This window comes from Stegodyphus dumicola, chromosome 5, assembly GCF_044657685.1.
Source record: "Stegodyphus dumicola isolate Sdum_Otavi_A_Nest chromosome 5, ASM4465768v1".
NCBI classification, from domain to species: Eukaryota; Metazoa; Arthropoda; class Arachnida; order Araneae; family Eresidae; genus Stegodyphus; species Stegodyphus dumicola.
The window spans coordinates 81,757,747-81,780,337 of NC_140772.1; the positions used below are offsets into that span (position 1 = coordinate 81,757,747).

At 33.1% G+C, this 22,591-nt stretch overlaps 1 protein-coding gene across 2 annotated transcripts in view; it reads left to right on the forward strand.

Moving 5' to 3' along the window:
* The window catches only part of LOC118195999 (uncharacterized), a 69,663-nt gene that overhangs the window by 11,962 nt on the left and 35,110 nt on the right, over positions 1-22,591 (forward strand). Inside the window, exons 3-6 of one of the 2 annotated variants that reach the window (XM_035367355.2) lie at positions 1,161-1,940; positions 3,078-3,470; positions 17,469-17,849; positions 19,965-20,354. In XM_035367355.2, the coding sequence (XP_035223246.1) occupies positions 1,161-1,940; positions 3,078-3,470; positions 17,469-17,849; positions 19,965-20,354 (1,944 nt within the window). The remainder of the gene's footprint in view (positions 1-1,160; positions 1,941-3,077; positions 3,471-17,468; positions 17,850-19,964; positions 20,355-22,591) is intronic. The other variant, XM_035367356.2, reaches the window with a different exon arrangement.

Below are 22,591 nucleotides of genomic sequence, written 5' to 3' on the forward strand. Positions count from 1 at the left end.
TTCTTACTTAATTTGAACTAACGGGAAAACTTTAATTCTCTCTCTCAGTTCTAAAAATCTTAATAACTTCTCTGGATTGCTTCATTTCTAGATCATTCCATTTTGCATGGCCTGCGCAGCGCTGATGACTTTTAACTTAAACCAAAACATTCCTCTTTGTGTGCTTCTGTCTGGCATAACTACGCACTTTAGCTTTTGCCTCTGTGCCGCTTAGACGCTGTTTCATTCTGCTCTGTTCCTATCGCAACAGTATCAAAAATGTAAATTTTCTTGAATAGGCACGATTAGATTGCCAAGTGAACTGTGGCCACAAATATCAATTGCAAATAAAAATGGAATTACATACATATTGCATACATATTACATACATACACACACACTATATATGTATGTATGTATGTATGTAAAATATAAAAAATACGACGGCTCGTCTAATTAACTTTCCACAATTTCAGGATCTTCCCCCTAGAGCAGTATTTTCGAGAACATTCAAGCATATTACGTAACCACTCCTATAAATGAAGAATTCGCGCCATTTTGCGTCAGAGATCGCTTTCTCCCTCTACTGCTGTTAAGATCTATGCTGACGCTCTTCTCATCTGCCTCCCTTTGTTTGGACAGTATGTCACAGTAAATTTAAAGTTAATACTATTTAGTTGAAATTACTATCGCATAAGACATCTTGAATGATTTGCGATTTGCATTGAATAAAGAAATGGAGCTAAAAGTTAAGTTCTTCTGTGCCTTCAATTCTGATGTTTTCCACTTTTGCCACGACCACACCCAGACTCTGAAGTGACCAGATTGCTAAGCTTTATCATTTTCAGTGCCTGACTACCACAATATTACATATATATATCAGAAACTTAATTAATTTAGTAGAAGTAGGTTAAATCATCCTAGGAAAATTTTAAAATTGTATCAAAAGAAACCTATTAAATTTCATCATGAAGCAAAAGTTAAGCCTATCCTATTTTTGAAACAATACTAAAAGTTTCCGCAAGTATAATGCTTCATTCAAGAAATGCGTACGTAATTTCTCTCTGCTTAAGCATTTCATTTCTTTTGTTATTTAATACTTTCTCTTTAAGCTTAAGATAATCTTTGAATTAAAAATTTTATTTATATTAATTATTATTTATTACTGTATTATATTTCAGCGCTTGGAACTTCACCTGCAGCAACTCACACTACTAGTTCCATGCCTCCAACAGAGATAACGAATGCAACAATCAGGAGTACTACAGAGGAAGCTACAACTACTGAAGCTCCTGTGACAACTATACAAGAAATTACGACAAAAACAGAAATCAGCACAACTCAAAAAGTCTCAACGACTTTAGTTCCATCGACACATAAAGAAGAAACCACAGTAACTGCGGTTAGCACAACTGAAGGAAAAAAAGCAACGACTATACTTAGTACTACTGAGAAAGAAACAACTCCTGCTGATATCAGCACAGGAAAAGAACCAACAACAACTACTAGAATCCGTACAACCAAAGAAGCAAAAACTCCAGAAATGAGTACAGTATCCGAAGACAAATTAACCACTAAGAATTTTAGAACAACTCTTGAAGATACTACAACTACGAAGAATGCAACAAAAGCAACAGAAGCCACAAAACCATCTAATATAACTAATGTACCGGTTACATTAACCACAACTGAGACTTTCTCAACTGAAAAAGTCTTCACAAACAGCAGTTTTACTACCAAAAGCGTTGAAAAAACAACGGAAAAAATGGTAAGTGCAAGTACAGTCCCTCCATCTCTTGAATTCAGCTGTCCCTCGCGGTTTGGTTTGTTTCCCGACTCAAGAAGCTGTTTCAGATTTTATCATTGCTCACATTGGGTTCCTCACCACAAATGGTGCCCTTCTGGTCTTCATTTCAATCCCACATTAAGAGTCTGTGACTGGCCTTATCGAGCAGGATGTGGTAAGTCGATTTTAATTCCATTTGAAATTATCATTTGAACAGTTTTAATCTCATTTAAAGTTTATTACCGCAAATTTTAATCTTCATAAATTTTAATGAATAGTTGTTGTAATATTGTTCTGTATTTGCAAGAAAGTTTTCAGTTATTTATTTTGAGAAAATTTATGAGACCTTATTTAAAAAAAAAAAAAAAAAAAAAAAAAAAAAAACACCTAATGTCGGATTCTAACGGCTTATCAGTTGCTTGTAATATAAAAGCTATTTTCATTTTAAGAAGTTATAATTATAGGATTAACGGATTTCCACCCTTCGGAATTTTTTAAGAAGTTATAATTATAGGATTGCGAATTTACTCATTCGCGATAACGTGAAAGCAACTGCGTTGGGGCACTCCGCGTGTTGTGTAAGATCTTTAACTTCACAATCACTAAAATGATTCAATTGTTTGAGTATTAACACCGTCTACAGGATTGATAAAGGTTTTATGTGGTTTACATTTCAATGATCATATCCTCAGAGATCTTTACTATAGGGGGGGGGGAAGTCTAAAGTTTAATTTGAACCTTTACTTCCATAATTCACTTACTCCCTTGAGCATCAATTAAAAAGCTCGTAAAATATGGCCAAAAAGAAAGATCCTGACGCTTATTTAAGAGCTGAAGTCTCTAACGCTTCGTTCAGACGAATGTTTTATTATCATAAAGCTTTCTGTTTTAAGGCATTAAGTCCAAAGTCCATTCACACCTGTTTAACAAGGTTTAAGCCATAACTAGACAGGGAAGGAAACCCTGCACATGCGTAGCTGACTCAGCGAAACCGTTGACCGATGTTTGCTTCGTTGTGTTCCAATGACACTTGCAAACTGATGTTTACACACATTTTATTAACACAATAATAATTTTATTTTGTGTACTTTTCTTTGTTCCGTATAGCTTAATTCGTATGATATGTCATTTATGACGAATGTGACCACCATAATATAGACAAGTTATCTTAATTAATTTTCAAAGGTGTAAATTTTCATTAATAAACTTTCATTATTTCTTTTCATTACATATGCATTATTGTTTCCATTATATATACATACTTATTAGATATTTGTAAATAACTTCTGATTTGTTTTATATTTATTAACAGGTAAAATACAACCATCTACGATAATCGATATTCAGCCAACTCCAGGAATTCCTGGTGAAAAAAATATTACTCACTGTGATTGTGACTGTTGCGAAATTCCAGTACCAGGGGAATGCAATGCTTATATATTGTGCATTGACAAAACAGCTTTCAAATTAACGTGTGATAAAGATTTGTATTTCAATCCAATGACTGGTACTTGCGATTTACAGAAAAATGTGCATTGTGAAACTGATGTGAAATGCTTGAAGCCTTTTGGGAGATTTTCGTATCCAAATTCGTGCAGTCATTTTATAGAATGTCAGAATGGACTAAAAACTGTCAAAAGTTGCCCCGAAGGGCTGAAATTTGATAACGTCACACAGATGTGCAGTTGGACTGGATCATGTGGAGGTAAGAAAACTCTAATTTCTAACATTTGCACTAGATGGCAGCAGTAAGTCAGGAGCTGTTCGTTTTCGTAGAGTAGGTTTAATTAAATTCACCTGTTCTCAAATTATTTACAAGTTTTCGTTCTCAAATGAAGTAAAAGATCTGCAAATATTCATCAGAAATTTTGAAGAATGCTCCAAATCTTTCATACTGATAATTTAAGAGTTTTATTCACATAAGTTTCACATAATAATTAATCAGTCAATGTCAAACATTGCAGGCTTAAATTTTTGGATTTCCTTTCTTTAATTCTGTATTTTAATGTCCAGATTTAAAATTAATTCCTAATTATTACATTTAAAGGGTAATTTTATTTATACGAAATTTAAATATTTATAAAAATTATATTAGTATTTTTACCTAATCCCCGAACTTATAGTATTCATTCAACATATTTAAGAATTTTGATATCTTCGCATTGTCCTTGACAACTTTTACAATTCAGTCTTATTAATAATCTCACGTATAAATGATCCGACCTGATAAATTCACAACAAAGTTTTCTAAATCAATTCTTCTTTAGAGAAATTATAACTTAATACATTTAGTTGTTTACTTGTTTAGACCTTAACAGTTTTAATTTTGAAAAAAAAATTCAAATTAAAAACTAGGCAAATCACTTTTTTTTTTTTTTTTTGTTTATTTATATATTTTTAATAATATAAAGTAAGCGAACTGCAAAATAAACACTGTGGCAAAAAATTCTTAATTAAAAAAATTCTTAAATTTAGTTTAAGCAAAATTTATTTTATTTAAAAGTGGAAGATACTTATCTACTTATATTCGCCAATTATTACTAATTTTCTGCAAAACATATACAAATCTTTATAATAGTATTATAACAAATAAATATTTTATTTTAGTTTCAAATAAGCAAATAGTTTATTTCTGTATCGGTAGATGGCAGCATAACTGTTCGTTATTTTAGTTTTAAATTAGGTAAAGAAACGATTAAGAAAATTGCTAAATTCTCAATTAATTTATAAAACACACTTTTAAAATAATAACAAATATCTTACTTTTAATTAAAATTTTTTTAAATCCAGAAATAAGAATATAAGTATAGTGAGACTGAAGCTGGACTAGTATTGGCAGAAAATTTTCTAAGTATGTAAAAACGTAGTGTGAATTAGTGTTACGTCCAGGCACGTGTTATCAATGGATTAATTAGTTCATGTTAATTCCGTGACGTTTCTAGAGAGGAATATTTTCCAGTTAAATTTTAGTTAACATTTAATGTTTAAAAAAAAGCACACTATTTTCCATACACGTGCCGTTCAAGTATAGTGTTTTCACGCGTACTGCTCGCATTGCATTTGTTCTAGAGGTCTTTTGCGTTTTTTCCCGTTCGCTTTTGAAAAGTAAAATTAGTAAAAAGGACAAAATTTATTATTTAATGTTTTAATTTTTCACAACTTTCTTCAAAATTGCACTGTTATCTCGTAGTACTATAGCTGATAATTGATGTCGCGAAGTTTACTAAGCATTTTTTTTTTTTTTTTTTCAATTTTTTGAAAAGAGGTGACATGTTTCTGTTCGACGGTGGAAAAACTGCCAGAAGAAATGATTCCTCCATTATGGGAAGAACATAAATCTTTTATTTCAACATTTTTTCCATAAATTTGATTAGTAACTGAGAAAAGATTTAATTACGCTAATTTGGTCTTTCCTCTGCAGTTAAAAAATTAACGGTTTACACAGTAAAAAATAAGTTAAAACCGTGAAAAAATATATATATATATTTCCCTTTTTTTTTATATTTTGTTTGAATAACTTTAAATAAAATATCATCAAACTATTAAATTCTTTTCAGGAAGGACTGTTTTTATGATTAACATTAGTAATATTATTACTTTAAAAAAGAGAGAAGGGTTGCCTCAGTAAGAAGTTTTGTTTTGGGCTTTCATTATTCTAAATTGGTCCTGGTTTCAACGAGTGATGTCACAATGTATGTCATCTGCACTATCCAACCATATTATATGAGATTTATACTTTCAAGTTCACAGTGTCATCTGCACATCCAACTACATTACATGGGACCTTATGCTTTCACACGCACACACACACACACACACACAAAAAATAAATAAATAAATAAATAAATAAAAACAAAGATATAAATATCACCAGGTATTTTCCGTTCCTAGAAAGAAGAAGAATTATGCCCTATCATTCCAATAAAGCATTATAAATTTTCAAAATACACCAAAACTATTCATAAATTGCGAAATAGATTTTTCTTTTGTTACTTTTTTGTTCTTTTTTAAAACAAATTTTTATTCACTTATTTATTTGCTGTGCGTCAAAGTAAAAAATATTAATTAATTTGTTATAAGAAGATAATTTTCAATGCTCCCTTCTAATTTTAATCAATTTAACGCAGCATATTTTGCATTAATATTTATCCCCTGCTTGTAATAAACATATATATTATATACATTAACTATATAAATATGTATATAAATTTAAACTTATGAAAAATTAAACTATAATTTTAGATCATAAATTGCATTTATAATAATAGCACAAAATGAGAGAATCTGCAATCCTGCTAACATTTTTATCACGGTTGACAACTCGGTTGTATTAATTTTAATGCTATGTAAAAAACCTCTAGAATTATTTATTTTTAACCCAAAAGAGCTATTAGTGTCGAAACGCGATTTTGCACTGTTTCACTTTTCATTCTGTTGCCATTGGAAAAAACGTAAGATATTATTCTTTCGTATTTAATTATATTCTTTCATATTTTATAAATATATCTATTTTTTATTAACAAAGTACACAATTTACAAGCAATAGATGCGTATCTAGAATATATCATTATTTTATTTTTTAGTTTGACTGATATAAATAAAAAGGAGTTTAATTCATGATACATATCTATATCAAAACAATAAATATTTTTATAAAATTACATAACTTATTTGTTCTCTTTTTAAACAGACAGAAGATATGTATCTTTCCTATGCTATGATATGTATCTTTCCTAATCTAAATGCATATTCATCTAATATCCTATCAAATGTTTTACTGTTTCCCATGGGCCATCTCTGTCTGTAGTCTGTATTGGTAAATCGTATTAAACTTTAAAAGAGCCCATTTGGACGATCGTTGAAATCTGAGCCATTTCAAATTCTTTTTCCTTTGTTTCCTTTGTTCATAGGTGAAAAAACTGAGAATCATTAAAAATTAACATAGCGATACTTTGTAAGCATTTTTTTATTCCATATGAATCTTAATTCCTCCACTAACGGAATTTCATTTTTTGCAAACCTAAAAATAAATGAAAGATAAATTTTCTAGTTTTTATTCAGATTTAGTTATTTGTTTTTCCACTCAATGCCTATTCATAATGTTCTTTGTCAAAAATGATAAGAAAGTATAGTTGGGAAAACTCCTTCACGTCATAAGTCAGATTTTTTGTATCAGACGTTGAAAGTCTTGCTTACCAACCCTATAATAATAATCTATAGTTATTGCATGTTTTATCGTTTAATTGTAATCATTTAGTAACTGACCCTTTTAATTTTTTATTACCTGTTCCTATTTCTAAAATTTCACCCACCAAAGAATTTCTTGTTGAATAAAAATTAGCAAATAAGCAAATCATTTATTTAAATATCCCTATATGACAGCAATGTCAACAGATATTTTATTGACAGTCAATGAAATATTGTTAAGTAGTTCTTGATGATTGTCAGTATTTTGTCACCCAATAAACATTTCATTAATTCCGGGAGATTTATATTTTATTCTTAAATGGGAGAACTCATATCATGTTTATTTTTTTAATTGCTAATTATATTCTTGCCATTCGCGTAATTTACATATATTAAAGTAACTAATAGCATCATCATTAAACGACTGTCAGAAGTTAGTAGGTTTGAAATAACGGAAAATCTAAAACGAAACGAAGTTTATTTGACTCTTCTGAAGTTTATGGGAAAGTTATTCTTCTAAGTCACAGACTTAATATATAGTCAGATTATAGCATTATCAGTAAATTATAAGATTATAGCATATAAAGTAAATTTTAATTTTATAATAAGTACTTTAGAAGAACCCTTCAACACACTTGTACCGTAGTAGGTATGAAGATTTTTTACTTCCTTGTACGAAGTAAAAAGGAAGTATTGTAATAGCGAAAAGTTTCAGACAGCATATTTCAACGAAAATATCCATTTTGACCGCTATCGAATGCAATTTAACGATGTTTTTGCGTGATATCTGTACGTAAGGACAGAATAAAATACTCTTTTCCTTCAAAAAAATTAAAAACTGCTTCAAAATTAATTCTGAAGAGAATTTTTCGTGGCGTCTGTACGAACGTATGTACGTACGTACGTGCGTGAGTACGTACGTATCTCGCATAACTCAAAAACGAGTAGCCTCAGGACTTTGAAATTTTGTATACAGGACTGCTATAACATGTAGATGTGCACCTCGTATTTTGGTTGCAATCGACCGCACCAAACGTATATAAATATATTTATATATATATCCACTCTATTACCCGGCTCAGTGATCTCAGTTTCTTTACTCTTATATGTTTGTAAATTGGACATTTTTTGCTTTAAAAATGATTGAATTATGTTGTTTTTATCTTCCGGTTAAGGTTTTATGCCTTTAGTAAATCTGTGTGCACTATTTTTAGAATTATCAGCAATTTTAAAGTTGTTTAATTGCCGCTAAGCCTGTTTTTAATGGCGGTCATTGATGTTTACATTTGAAACAGGAGACTAGTGGATTTGTTGCCAATCTAGAGAAACTTAGCTTCGCAACAACAAAGATAACGCATTCATTTATTATTGCCAATTAAATCATGCTTAATTCTTTCTGGAATTTTTTCGAGGAAATAAGCGTTTGAGATTTACTTCGTAATTTTTAATATAGATATTTTTAGTTTTTATGTATTTTTGCCTTCTCGCGAAGTGAGAACTGAATTAATTCAATGAGAAATACTCAATCGTCTGTGAAAAACTGTTTCTTTTTTGTTTTGTTTGCTTAATTTCTTTTACACATAGTTCTAGCTTTATTATAGTATTTGAATAGAACATGTGGCAACGATTAGATAATTCTTTAAATGATATACATTTTGTGCATTCTGAGTTATAATATGAATGAAATATAATACTGTTAAGTAAACCTAGCGCCAGAATGTCGCTATGGTAAACAAAGTGAATTTTAAAGAATGCATTTATTCTATTGTGGTTTATGCGCTGTCGGCGAAGTAGGTTTAATTCAATCTAATAAGTTTAAATAAAATGCAAAAAAAAATGCGTATAATTTAATATTCCGTACAAAGAAGTCATGTGGTGTACACATCAGATTTTTTTCTTCCTATAGCGATCATTCCAGTATCAGAGACATCATTATTTTCATTCCATACGTAAAACCAAGGATGAATATAACACTATTATAAATAATATATTATTTCATTTAATTGAAGTAATAATAGCATTATTGATGTTGAGCACTTTATGCACAACGTCTTTGCATAAAATCAGTTTTATTTTAATTAAAGCTGCCACTTTGTAGCTTCCAGAAAATTAAATTTAATAGACCAACCCCCCCCCCAAGATTTTTATTCAAATATATTTGCTTTGGAATATATCTTGTCTAGACATTTCTGGACTTTTGAAGCTATCGATCTAAGAAATATCCTAAGTTTTAAATTCATATGAGCAATGACGTCTATGCTGAAATGTGCAGAACTTGAAGTAGTCTAGATACTGCAGTTATTTGTGTTTTTAGTGGACAATTTTCAGAACGCCTAGAAGTTTTAGATGATAGGAATAAGTGTTTTGGATAGCAACGTTTTTGACAAATAACACGAAATCCTGTTCTTATACCATGATGAAAACTTTGTAAGGATCTTAAGTTTTACTAACGTTTATTTTATTTTAAATCTTTACTATCACTTCTTATTTTCTACTTCCGGCCAGAATTATAAGCGTTAAGGTTTTTATGCAAAGTTTGTCTGGCGAACGCCAAGTATTTAAGTTGTGGCTTTTTGCCAAGCGAGAGAGAGGAAGCTGTGAGTCGAAGCAGGCCGCTTACCTTAGAAGTTACGCAGTTACTTGTTGCCTTCCAGGCCAGAGGTTTTAATCCTCTTGATAAATTGTAAACGTATTGTAGTGTTCCCAGTTCTCTGTACTTCATACGCTTCCTGTTATTATAAGGCCAATCTTCCACGTGTATTATTTTAAAGTTAAATTAGAGTTTAGATCTATTTTTTATATTTTTACGTTAGACCCCAAGTAGCGGGTCTGTGTATTCCGAAGTACGGAAGTTATTGTAAATAGAGAAAATAAAGGGTTTTGTATACTCTTCTTGTGTATCTTGTCTACTTCCCACAGTTTTGAACATAGCTTTAGTAAGCTCTCTGTTCCGAGTCAGGTCCTTGCATGTTCCCGAAGAAGGTAAGAAGGAACATTGATCCTGATAGTGGCGCCCAACGAAGAAGAATAACCATGGCCGAGTTTCAAGAAGAACCTGTGCTGCCTGCAGAAGCGGCTCAGAATCTAGAAATGCCAGCTGCCGCCCTGGAAGGATTTGGTTACATCGTCCAGACCATGCGCGCTTCGATGAAACCAGAAGCAACATTTAATGGAAACTCACCGGTTACCAGTTTTTTGGAAAAACTAGATAACCACTTCATGCTCTACCCCGTGCACGAGTTTCAAAAAGTTACCTTAGCTATCAGCGCTTTGAGGGGCCAAGCGCTTAACTGGTTCAAATGTATAGGCAGAAGTCTCTTGGGTCAAGCAGGAAGTCCCACCTATACTTACGAGAATTTCAAGACTGCCCTACTAAAAGCCTTCCCTGTTGAAAGGGATCGTGCGAAATTAGAAACGGAACTTTTCAGTATATATCAGCAAAGAATCGAAAATCTCTCAAGCTTTATTTTAAGAAAAATTCACGTCTTCAAACTCTTGTATGGAAACCGTCCGGATCCTGAAATAATTCAAGTGATTTTGCCAAGGTTACTGCCCCAAGTGCAAGACTTTATTGAATTAAGTGCAAGAAATCCGACTACACTGGAAAAGTTATTTGAGCTAGCAATCCAGTTTGAAAGTAGAAGAACGGCGTACGTCGAAAGAAGACGCCAATATCAACAACGAAACCAATTTGGTACGCCAAGACTACAGCAAACTCAAGCACACGGCTACGGAGGCAAAGCGAATCAGTGGGCAAGGAAACCCGAGCATTCAAAAACAGCCGGCGAACGTCGACAGTTCAATAGCATCCCAGGAAAAAAGTCTCAAGGCCAGTGGAAAAAGAAGGAAAGCATGGAAACAAAAAAGGATTTAAACTAAAACGGATTTCTGCTGACGGGAGGGTGCGGAAATCCGAAGGCCACGAAACCCCTCTTCCTACAAGTTAAATACAGTAATGGTGAAAAATTTGACTCTTCCGAAGATTGAAGTGTTGGTGAATAATATCCCAGCCACCGCACTCCTGGATACAGGCGCGCAGTGTTCCTGTGTAGCAGAAGATTTTTTTAGGAAGTATTTTCGTAAATATCGCATATATAATTCGGATAATACGACAGTGTTAGCTGCACAAGGAGAAAGATGTAAGTGCATAGGTAAATTACCACTATACATCCGTATCAAGGGCGAACAAGTAAAGGTGATGTTTTTTATAGTAAAGAATCTGCAAGCACATATAATCTTAGGAATAGATTTTCTTTCAGACGCACAAGCAACACTGGATTTTAATGAAGCGTCCCTTAAGCTGACAATGAAACCAGTTCGTGCAGAAAAGGCTGAACCGCCAAGGTTAAATCTTGACCACCTGCCTAATGACGAGCAAGGAAGAATCCGACAAGTGGTAAGTGAATTTGCTTCGTTATTTAGTGATATTCCAGGATTTACTCAGGTTACTAACCATAGTATTGACACCGGAGATTCAATGCCAGTTCGTCAAAAACCATACCGGTATGATAAGAATAAGGAAAAAATTATAGAATGGCATATTACCGATATGCTACGTAAAAAGATCATAACGCCCATCTCAAGTAGTTATGCTAGCCCGGTGGTTTTATGTAAAAAAAATAATGACTATCCTTTCACGCATCCAAAAAGGTGGAGATTCGCTATTGATTACCGTAAATTAAACTCCATAACTAAATATCCGGTATATCCGTTACCGATCATTGAAGAAATTCTAAGGAACATAAAATCAACCAAATTTATGACGACTTTAGACTTAACGACTGGTTATTTTCAAATAGGAGTTAGGCCTGAGGACGTGCCTAAGACTGCTTTTATAACCAAGTCTGGCACTTATGCATTTTTGCGTATGCCGTTTGGCCTTTCAGGGGCCCCGGCAACATTTCAGCGATGCATGGACATTGTGTTAAGACCTGTTCTTGGAAAGTCCACATTTATCTATTTAGACGATATCATTATTACTAGTGATAATCTCGACCAACATGTACAGGATTTAAGACAGGTGTTTTCTTTATTAAATGAGGCCGGTCTAAAAGTTAATGTCGAAATGTGCAAATTTGCAGCCCCTGAATTAAAATATTTAGGTTACAAGATATCTCAGAAAGGAATCGAGACAGACGAATCAAAAATAATCGCTGTACAAAAGTATCCGACTCCAAACACGGCAAAGAAGCTCTCTTCTTTTCTAGGACTTTGTTCATATTATAGGTCCTTTATAAAAAATTTTGCAGCTATCGCTGAGCCATTGTTAAAATTAAAAAGGAAAAAGGCAAGATTCTCGTGGACGGCCGAAGCCAATAGTGCTTTCGAAAAATTAAAACAAGCATTAACGCAAGCCCCTGTGTTGAAATTTCCTGAAAAGGATGAGAATTTAGAAATTTCAGCGGATGCTTCGGATTATGCGGTAGGAGCGGTATTCGCAAAATCAGCAGCCCGTGGCATTTTTAGCCGAACTTTAAATCAAACACAAAGAAACTATTCCGCGACCGAGAGAGAGGCACTTGCAGTTCTGTTAGCAGTGCAAAAGTTCCGAGTCTATTTTGGAAAGGCGCCGATAACAGTGTACTCTGATCATGCGGCGGTAACTAGATTGTACTCAGGGAAAAATTCATCCCCAAGGTTAATAAGATGGGCACTCAAGCTGCATGAATATAATCTGGTAATCAAGCATACCCCCGGAAAGGAAAATATCGTAGCAGATGCCCTATCAAGAATTAAAATAGATGAACAAGTAATACCGTAAAGGTGGCAATGCTCACAGCATGTACAATAAATTCCCGAGAAACTGTAATAACCGAACTGGGTAAGGATCCTGAGTTTGGAAGCATTTATGAGTATTTGAAGGATCCTGAGAATTTTAGTCACCAAGATATTGTGGCGATAAGAAATAGGGCGGCCCATTACGAACTAATAGATGGTCTATTATTCTATACAAAAACTACGAATTCCAACAACGAATTTCGACCTGTTATTCCAGCTAGTCTTAGATTAAATATCCTGCAGGAGCTCCATGACAGCCCTTTAGCTTCTCATGCTGGTATTCGAAAAACGATCCACCGCGTACGCGAGGCAGTCTACTTTCCTGAACTGCAAAAGTTAACAAGGGCGTATGTCCAGTCCTGCCCAACATGTCAAGCAGTTAATTATATTAATTTCCGCCCGGCCGGTTTCTAAATAGTATTAAATCCGAATTTCCAAATGAAATAATTGGCATCGATTTATTGGGCTCTTTTCCAAAAAGTCAGTTAAATAAAAGTCGCTATCTCCTTGTTATGGTTGATCATTTTAGTAAATGGACCGAAATTGTTCCCTTAAAACGAGCCTCCGCGAAATTAGTTACTGATTCTATTTTAAATAAATATAATTTAAAATACGGGGCGCCCCTAAAAGTTATATCGGATAATGGTACTTAATTTGTAAGTAATATATTTGAAGACATGTGCCTAAAACTGGGCATACGTCATTTAAAAATAGTCCCGTATCGGCCGCAATCAAATATAGCGGAACGGGTCAATAGAAATATAGTGAAAATTATCCGTAGTTATGTTAAAAATTTTCATAAAAGCTGGGATAACTATGTCAATGAATTTGCTTTCGCCCTTAGGACCGCAAAACATGATACAACGGGCAAAACTCCTGCTGAGTTATTTCTAGGCAGAAAGATTATAACGCCGTTAGATAAATTATTTTATGTGCAACAAAGAGCCCCAGAATTTAAAATGGGTGATATAGAAAAACTAATTAAGGAAGCAAAGAAGAATACTGAAGTAGCACAGAGAAAACAAAAATTATATTACGACTTGAAACGACGGGGAGTAACTTATAAAGTAGGGGATGAAGTTTTAAAAATTAAGCATTCACTTTCTTCAGCACCAGAAGATAAGACTGCCAAATTTTTTCCACGATTTGAAGGACCATATGTTATAGAAAAAATACCTCACGCTGTAGTAGTGTTAAAAGCCATAAATGGTGAAACCTGCTCCGCAAACTTTGATCAAATCAAACCCTACTTCGATCGTGATAAAATGCAAATATTTTCAGATCTTTTGCAGGATCCGGCACGGCAGACACCGCAGGCACAAGCTCCAGAGGTGGAAAAACGACAAGTACAAGGGCAAGCCATTAAGAGGCAGGAGCAAATGAAAAGAAAATTTCCCCGCGGAAAAATTGAAGGTAGCAAGAAAAAGAAGCCGTTCCACCGTCCAGAAAAGAGAGTTCACGAACACCCCCAGAATGAAGAAGGGAGAAGGACGACGGATGTGAAGAGAACCAGGAGAAATGACGGCAACTATAACCCGGCTCTAAAACGGAAGATCTACTCATCCGACAGGACTCTCCGCAGCAAATGTCGCCGAACTGCGGAAGGGCCATCAGCGGCGGAGGAAAAGTTACAAGGAAAATTTGAACGGCCAGCAACGAGGTCCAAGCAGGAACACGAAAGATGTTTCCCGGTTCCGCCAAGACCAGCTGCCATCAAACGGCCAAGACCACAAGCAGAGGAGAAAAAGAAGGTATTCAAGGGTGACCGAACTGGTGAAAAAAGGAAGCTTCCAGAGGAAGGCACTGAAGGCGAGCCCGTACAAGAAGGAGGATAAATCAAACAACTATCTGCAATACCTTTAAGGAATGGGCCCAGAAAAGGATGTCCGAATATCACAAAGATAAGTAAAATTTTATGTTACTTTGGAAACTTAAGTTAATCTTTCATTCTTACTGCAAGCGGCAGATTTCAAGAAGTTTTACCTCATGCGAGGTCTACCTTTATCGCCAAAAGGGCGAGAAATGAGTTGTTACCGATTTTGGTATTATGTTTTTCAATTACTCGCGCGTAAAACTAAAGTTGATGTATAATAGCGTTGTGTAAAGACTTAAATATTGTAAAAAGTTATTGTATAAATTTTATTTAAAACATTCTAGCAAGAAAGAAGTTTTAGTCTGAAAGACTTTTTGAAATGTAGTATTTCAATGTAGAAAGAATTGGCACTTGTTTTGAAAAGAATAGAAGTTAACAATGTACTACTAATGTATGTTTTCAAATGTGTAAAATTAACGGCATGTTGATATGTTCTTATATACAATGTGAACTGTTATTTTAAATGTTAAGAAATACCGTGATATGGTAAAAGTGAATGTTAAATTTTTTTTTTATTCGTGTGACTGTAAAAAGACTAAATCATGGTGAATATGTGTTAAAGGTTGAATGATGTAGTTAGGCTCTCTGACGCTGCACTTCAGAGTTAGACACTTTCAGAATAGTACCTCAGGGTTTAGAGTTGAAATTAGGGTGTGTTAAGAGGTCTTGTTATGTTGAATTTTAACACGTTAGTGTTTTGATTGTAGGAGGAAGTGTGGAACACGTAGACAGAAACACATTCGTGTTTGGTGTTCTTTTACAACACATGTCAGAGAGCACGGGGAGAGATAATAAAATAGTCATGAATGAAATAAGAATGTAAAGAGAAATATAATTATACATGTTACTTGCCATTTCATTGTGTAACATTTCATTAAACTAGTTTTCCTTCCAGATCTCTGGAAGGAACCAGATTTGAATAAGAGCTCCTGTTTGGATGCAGTACAGATGAAAAAAAATTGTGTATCCTGGGAGCTGCTATTGTAAAAATAAATTTCTTTCTTTTAAATTTCTAGTTTCTAGCGAAAAAAATGTTTGTAAAAGATTGGCCTCGCGTTAGATTCTAGAGCTAAAAGTTTTCAACAAGGTCGTTTTTAGACCTCAGTTTCAAACTAATTAACTCTGGCGGGAAGTGTGTAAGGATCTTAAGTTTTACTAACTTTTATTTTATTTTAAATCTTTACTATCACTTCTTATTTTCTACTTCCGGCCAGAATTATAAGCGTTAAAGTTTTTATGCAAAGTTTGTCTGGCGAACGCCAAGTATTTAAGTTGTGGCTTTTTGCCAAGCGAGAGAGAGGAAGCTGTGAGTCGAAGCAGGCCGCTTACCTTAGAAGTTACGCAGTTACTTGTTGCCTTCCAGGCCAGAGGTTTTAATCCTCTTGATAAATTGTAAACGTATTGTAGTGTTCCCAGTTCTCTGTACTTCATACGCTTCCTGTTATTATAAGGCCAATCTTCCACGTGTATTATTTTAAAGTTAAATTAGAGTTTAGATCTATTTTTTATATTTTTACGTTAGACCCCAAGTAGCGGGTCTGTGTATTCCGAAGTATGGAAGTTATTGTAAATAGAGAAAATAAAGGGTTTTGTATACCCTTCTTGTGTATCCTGTCTACTTCCCACAGTTTTGAACATAGCTTTAGTAAGCTCTCTGTTCCGAGTCAGGTCCTTGCATGTTCCCGAAGAAGGTAAGAAGGAACATTGATCCTGATAACTTCAGTAACGATACATTTTTAGAACACATTTGCACACATTTTATCAAATCCTCTCCTCTTCAGCAGAAAAATACCCTCAAAATGAGAATGTTGACACATTTTTATTCCATATGCGATGAATTTTTATGTCTTCTTTGCTTGATCTAAATATGATGTATCGAATCCTTTTCATTCGGGACAATTTTCCCCCAAATCTTTTCATTTCTAGACTCATCTCTTCATTACTCGACTTTCTAATGTCTGAATACTCTAACAAACTGCTACTATAATATTTACCTACCAGTAACTTCTTAAAATAATTTATGTTCATTTTTTGAAAATATCGAGCTGGAGATTTCTAAGAAATTTTGTTGATCTCCGGCATTTAATCACAGATGCCTCCCCGGTTTTCAGATTCCTTAACGAATGAAGTCTAATTTTGACATCAGTGTGATTTAACGTTCGTAATTACCCTTCTCTTGGTTTAGAAATTGTCAGTTGCCTTCGTTCTCTCAAAAGTAAACTGCAGTGGAAGGTGGTGAGTATTTCACATCCTAATATGTGAACTCTATATCTTTCACAGTGTACAGCCATGGATGCATCTCAACGCTTTTATTCTGCTTCTGAGTAGGCAGTTTTGATGACTCTGGTATTTGATGAACTTCAGAAATCCCTGTTCTGAAAAATTAGAACAGAAAAAGTGACAGATTTTCATCTTTTAATTAAAAACATTTTAACTTTATCCATTTTACTGTTAGGATCGTTTGTACAAAACGGGAGAGGAATTCAGAAGTACAGACAAAAGAACTATGTGAAAATAGTTATTCAGAAGGAAAAAGGTAATATTCTAATATTTTTTCCTTATTTAATGCACAAATAAAGTAACAACACTTTAAAACTTACTTTGGACAGCATTAAGGACTTCTATTTTAATCCAACGGAGAGTATTCAAAGCATTCATACTGGTACTTTTTATTAATTTGCATTATAAATTTATCCTTTAAAATTATACCTTATATTCAATATATTTGAAGTCATTTTTGTAAACATATAATGCAATGTGATACTTTACAATAACAATTTAATATTTTAATTTGGGTAACCATTGTAATAAAACGAAAGCATGCTATAAATAATTAGAGCTCTCATTATTATTTTATACATACAGGTAATACATACCCGCCTGCTATTCCCGAAACAACTGATCCAAGCATTTGCTATGGATGCACCTTCTGCTTTAAACAAGATTTGCAAGACTGTACTCGCTACATCATGTGTTCTAACGGAGAAGCTTTCAAAGGACAGTGCAGTGAAGGATTGTTCTTCAATTCCAATTCCCAGATGTGTGACCATGACGTGAATGTCAAGTGTCCCGAGCCAGTTTCTTTCCCAGAATGTCCGGCAGAGAATGGCTATTTTCCATATCCAGGAGAATGTGGGTTGTATCTACATTGTATAAAAGGAAATAGATACGTGAAGCAATGTACTGGTATTTTGCATTTTGATCCGAAAAAGAAGCAGTGTGATTGGCCATGGTCAGCCGGATGTCGTAAGTATTATGTAACAATGCGATTTTCAAGAAACTCATTCCTGAACTTCAATTTGATTTTAAACGGTTTGCCACTTTTAAAGACATTATTTTAAACAAGAGCAACACAGTCAATATAAATGAAATATTCTAAAGCATTTTTAATCATTTCTTTTATGGGAACCAACATTTGAGAAATTAACTTCGCTTAGTCACATAAAACGCAAAATTTGGAGGGTGGGAAAGCATAATAAAATTTTGGCATTCCAGTTTATATTTAAGGACGTTAATTTATTCCTGTTTCCTCGGAAAGTATAAAATGTATTTGAATACTTTTAGGAATGCATCAGATTATCGACATTAATACTCATTGTTTCAAATCTACAAGCACTTTTAATTAAATTTGCATAGATTTGTTCCCCTTGACGTTTTCTTGTGTATTATTATGTCTTCAAAAGTAAATCGCAATTAAAAAATTTAATTAACTGTAAAGTCCATTTGATTCTCTGCTAAAACAAATGTCTTCTAGAAAGGGATCGAAATTACGAGTACAAAAGGAAAAACAATGTTTATATAAAACGCAAGTTCCAGCTCCCTTTTTTATTAAAAATTTTTCTAATTAATTAAGGGAACTAATTCAGAAGTCAAACAACAAAAATCAACGTTATATTTACAAATTTTTTGTTGTTTGACTTCTGAATCAGTATTTATTCGGCGTGTTATCGTGTCTTAATCAAAGAAAGCTTAAAATAAAATTCATATCAAATTTATAGTTTATTTAATTTATCAATCAACTTGTATTTCACTATATTTTCTTAAATATGTAACAGTATTTTTTAAAGCTTTTATTATTTTAAATATATAAAAATATTTACCTTATTTTTCTGAAATCAATTGTTTCACAAAACTAAATTACTTTGAATTGTGATCGAAACATAATAATATATGTATGTTTTTAAGTTATTACGTTTCATTCAGTAATGAAAACGTTTACAAAATATAATTATTCCAATAATAGGAAACATCATTTTTAAAATGCTCGCATAACTTTCCCCTTTCTCAATGCGTTCAGAAAACGAGGTCCCATAAATTTTAAGAAGGAGTCGTTCACAAAATGATTGTTTTTCGTCATACGAACAAAGACAAACCTTTGCAAACTACCTGCGAAGCTCATGCCGAAACGTTTCGTTCTAACTATTGAACTTAATGCAGCCTAATACCAGAACCGTGCAATCACAGCAAAGCAAAGACGAACTGACTTTCAATCTACGATTTTTCCGAGTAGGGGTAGCAGAGACATCAGTTAGAACGGAGAAGATTCAAAATGTGAAAGTGAAGGGACATTTCATGGAAAATGAAAATATCTTATCAGGCATTATTATGTTAATATTGCTATGTGTTCTTAATGGAATGTAGATTTCTTTTAAAGAAATAATACTGTGATAGTTACTTATAGTTACTTATATTAACGACTACTTTTCATTTGTTATATTTTTATTGTAACCGCAGCCTTCTGAAATTAAATTCTTCACTTAATTTTCCCTTCTTTATTTTTGGACGATAAAATTGTTGAAGGAACGCGCAGTTCATTTGTTTTTCATCTTGACATAGTTAACTGATAAGCAAATACTAAAGCAGAATCAAAGTTTCTTACCTGGTTAAGAGATAATCCAAACTACAAACACCAGAAACACAATTAGAATATAGAAATATATTTATTATTAGCTGCAAGAATAATATATATACATGTATATTGCGGTGATATAAACATTATCAGCTCTCCATCAGTAGAGAGTAATAAATTATATAAGTGAGAGTTTTCTCAATGATCAGGTCTATGTTTCAGTTAAGGTGTGAGGTAAGGTCGGATCGACAGCTAACTGGCTTTCCTTCAAATGGCGATTCTATAAAAATTAGTGTAAAAAGTGGGGATAGGCGAGAAAATACAGTAAATTAAAAATATCTCTTACGTACTTCAAAAGCGAATAAAATAAACATTTAAAAATTAAAAAATGGGAAAACGAAAGGCGGTAATGAAAAATATTCACTTTCTTTTCGAAAATATTAAAATTTATTCAAAGTACGAACATTTCATATTTTAATACTTGCATTTTAAGAAGCTACCTTTCTTCTCAGGTGACGAATCGCAAATTTCTACCCCCGAACCTGTTTCCAACACAACAACATGTGACTGCAACTGTTGTCTACAACCCGTCGGCAATGATTGTAGAGGATTTATACTTTGCATCGAGCACATAGGTTTCAAGGGCTCTTGTTCCTCTGGACTGCTTTTCAATCCCAAGACAGAGAACTGCGACTTTCCAGAGAATGTACAATGTGAGGTCAGTCCAGATCCATCTGGATACCAGTGTCCGGAATATGAAGGTCTCTTTCCTCATACGGACGATTGCAAGAAATTTATTCACTGTGCACATGGATTTCCATATATCAAAGACTGTCCAGTGAATTTACACTTCAATCCTACTTTAAAAGTTTGCGATTGGCCATATTCAGCCGGCTGTGAAGGTAAACGCATGTTTATTTTCATTTTGCTAAAGTTTATTCTCCGGGCAGTTGTATAATGTGTTCCATAACAATGAGTTGTATGCTTTTGGTAAAACAAAATTGCAAATATAACAGAAATTTTATAGGTAGAAGCAAACGTGCGCGCCTGATGTTTAGATAGAAATTGGTGAAAATGCAATGAAAATTTTTGATTCCATTTCAATATTATATGAAAACACAGATACATTCCTACTGGAATGATTCGGAATTCCATGTTTTTGTTTTATAACAAAAAAATTAAAAACACCTTTCTTTATAGAGCATAACAACACCTTTTACATATTCGAGTGCAATGTATGATATAGCAAATTTTCTTTAATATACATTTACTGACAAACTTCGAACAGATGTTATTTATTCAAAATTAAATACTCCTTAACACAATATTTCTATTTAGGCGTTAAAGAATCACAACATAAAGACTAATAATGACTATCGAAAAATTGTATTATCTCGGTATATTTATATACTACAATGCAATAAATATGCTTATCCGGAATCGATGTGGAAAAAATTATAATCTTCCCATTATTCCAAGCTTTCTCTACGATTTTCGAAAATAAGTTCAAATTATAAATTTCAAGTAAAACACACTTGACCCCCTATGCCATTTGTGGACTTTTGGGTCCGGTTCCTGCATCACAGTAATAGGTATTGTAATTGAGTAAACGTAATTGATCACTGCATTAGCTGTAACCATAATTCGACATATATATTGCCTTTCAGTAATTTCGGGAAGCAGAAAGTACTAGAAATATCTCGGCGGCCGGGTGAGAACTATATAAGGCCGGATAGAGCATCTGTTCTCACTTGCTGCGGTTAGCTCTAGCTCGGCGTGAGTTCGGAGTACTGAGATATCTCCGGGTAGCTCTTTAGCTGCAATTTGCATTGCGTTGTGTTTAACGTTCATGTAATTCCTGTTTGTTCTCTGCAATATTGTGAAGAATTGTACCACTATCTTTGTGGAAAGTTTCAGATCTCTGAAGTGTTTCATCTGATAAAATAAATCTTATCAATTTATCATCGAAGCTGTGTGCATTCAATATATTACGAACCCGTACGGGCGCAACAATATATATAAAAATTAGATTAAATAATTAATTAAAGAAGATGAAAGAAGTATCAAACAATAAATTAAATTATATGAATTGATCGCATTCTAAAAATCTAGGAATGAAAAAATACATTACAGTCCTTCTGTTCCACAAAAATAGTTGCATCTTATGATTTAATTTGTCCCATAATAACAGTAGCAAAAGAAAATAAATATTGAATGCAACATTTATTATCAAAAAACTAAAACTAAACTAAAATTAAAATTAAACAATAAATTAAAAATATTACTAAATTTTATTTTATGAATTCAGATGCTTTCTGGAATTTTCAAAAATTTAGTTACTTCATATTAAATTTGCAGGAATGATCCCTCGGTATAAAGGGAAGCTCTTCTTTCCCTTATATTGCATTCCATCGCTTAAATTTAATGGAGCTATCGTTCTTCATTGCTTCCGAGAAAAATGTAACATCGAGTATTTCGGGAGAAATAATTTCAAGGCTATGCTTATTGTTTTTATGGTACGTCTTCTGCTAACTGAAATATGTCATGTTTTTCATGTTTTTCTCCATAATCTTTGCATTTACGTGCACAATTTTGTTTTTTCAAACAATCAGTATTATCATAAGATTTACTTTGACAATTATTTTCGGAAACTGTTTCCAGATTCTTGATATGGTCATTCTGTTTCACTTAAATTGTTTTACAGCTAATGTAATTGCAGCTTTTTACAACTTTTCATTTTTCTTTTGATGCATCAAGGACTGGACAATCGCAACTCTATCTTTGTTTGAAAATCCTCTTTTTTCTCTTCAAAACTCTTGCTTTTATAATGGATTAATATTCAACTGAAATAAAATAGCTGATTTTGATCAATGAATCAAATTAGAAAAATAGTTATTCGTAATAACTAAGTTAACCTAAAAAATGAAAATGTGCCGAAACAAATGCCATATATCGTGAAACATTAATTTTGTTTGAAGGCTTCTCAATTTTGCGCTACAATATAACTTACAACTGCATTATCCCATAATTCCCATTTAAATATTCACTTGCTGATATTGTTATGGAACACAAGGAGTTTTATATACAACTAGCTACGAATGTTAACTGTATTGAAATACAAATGTTTGGCATGAAAATG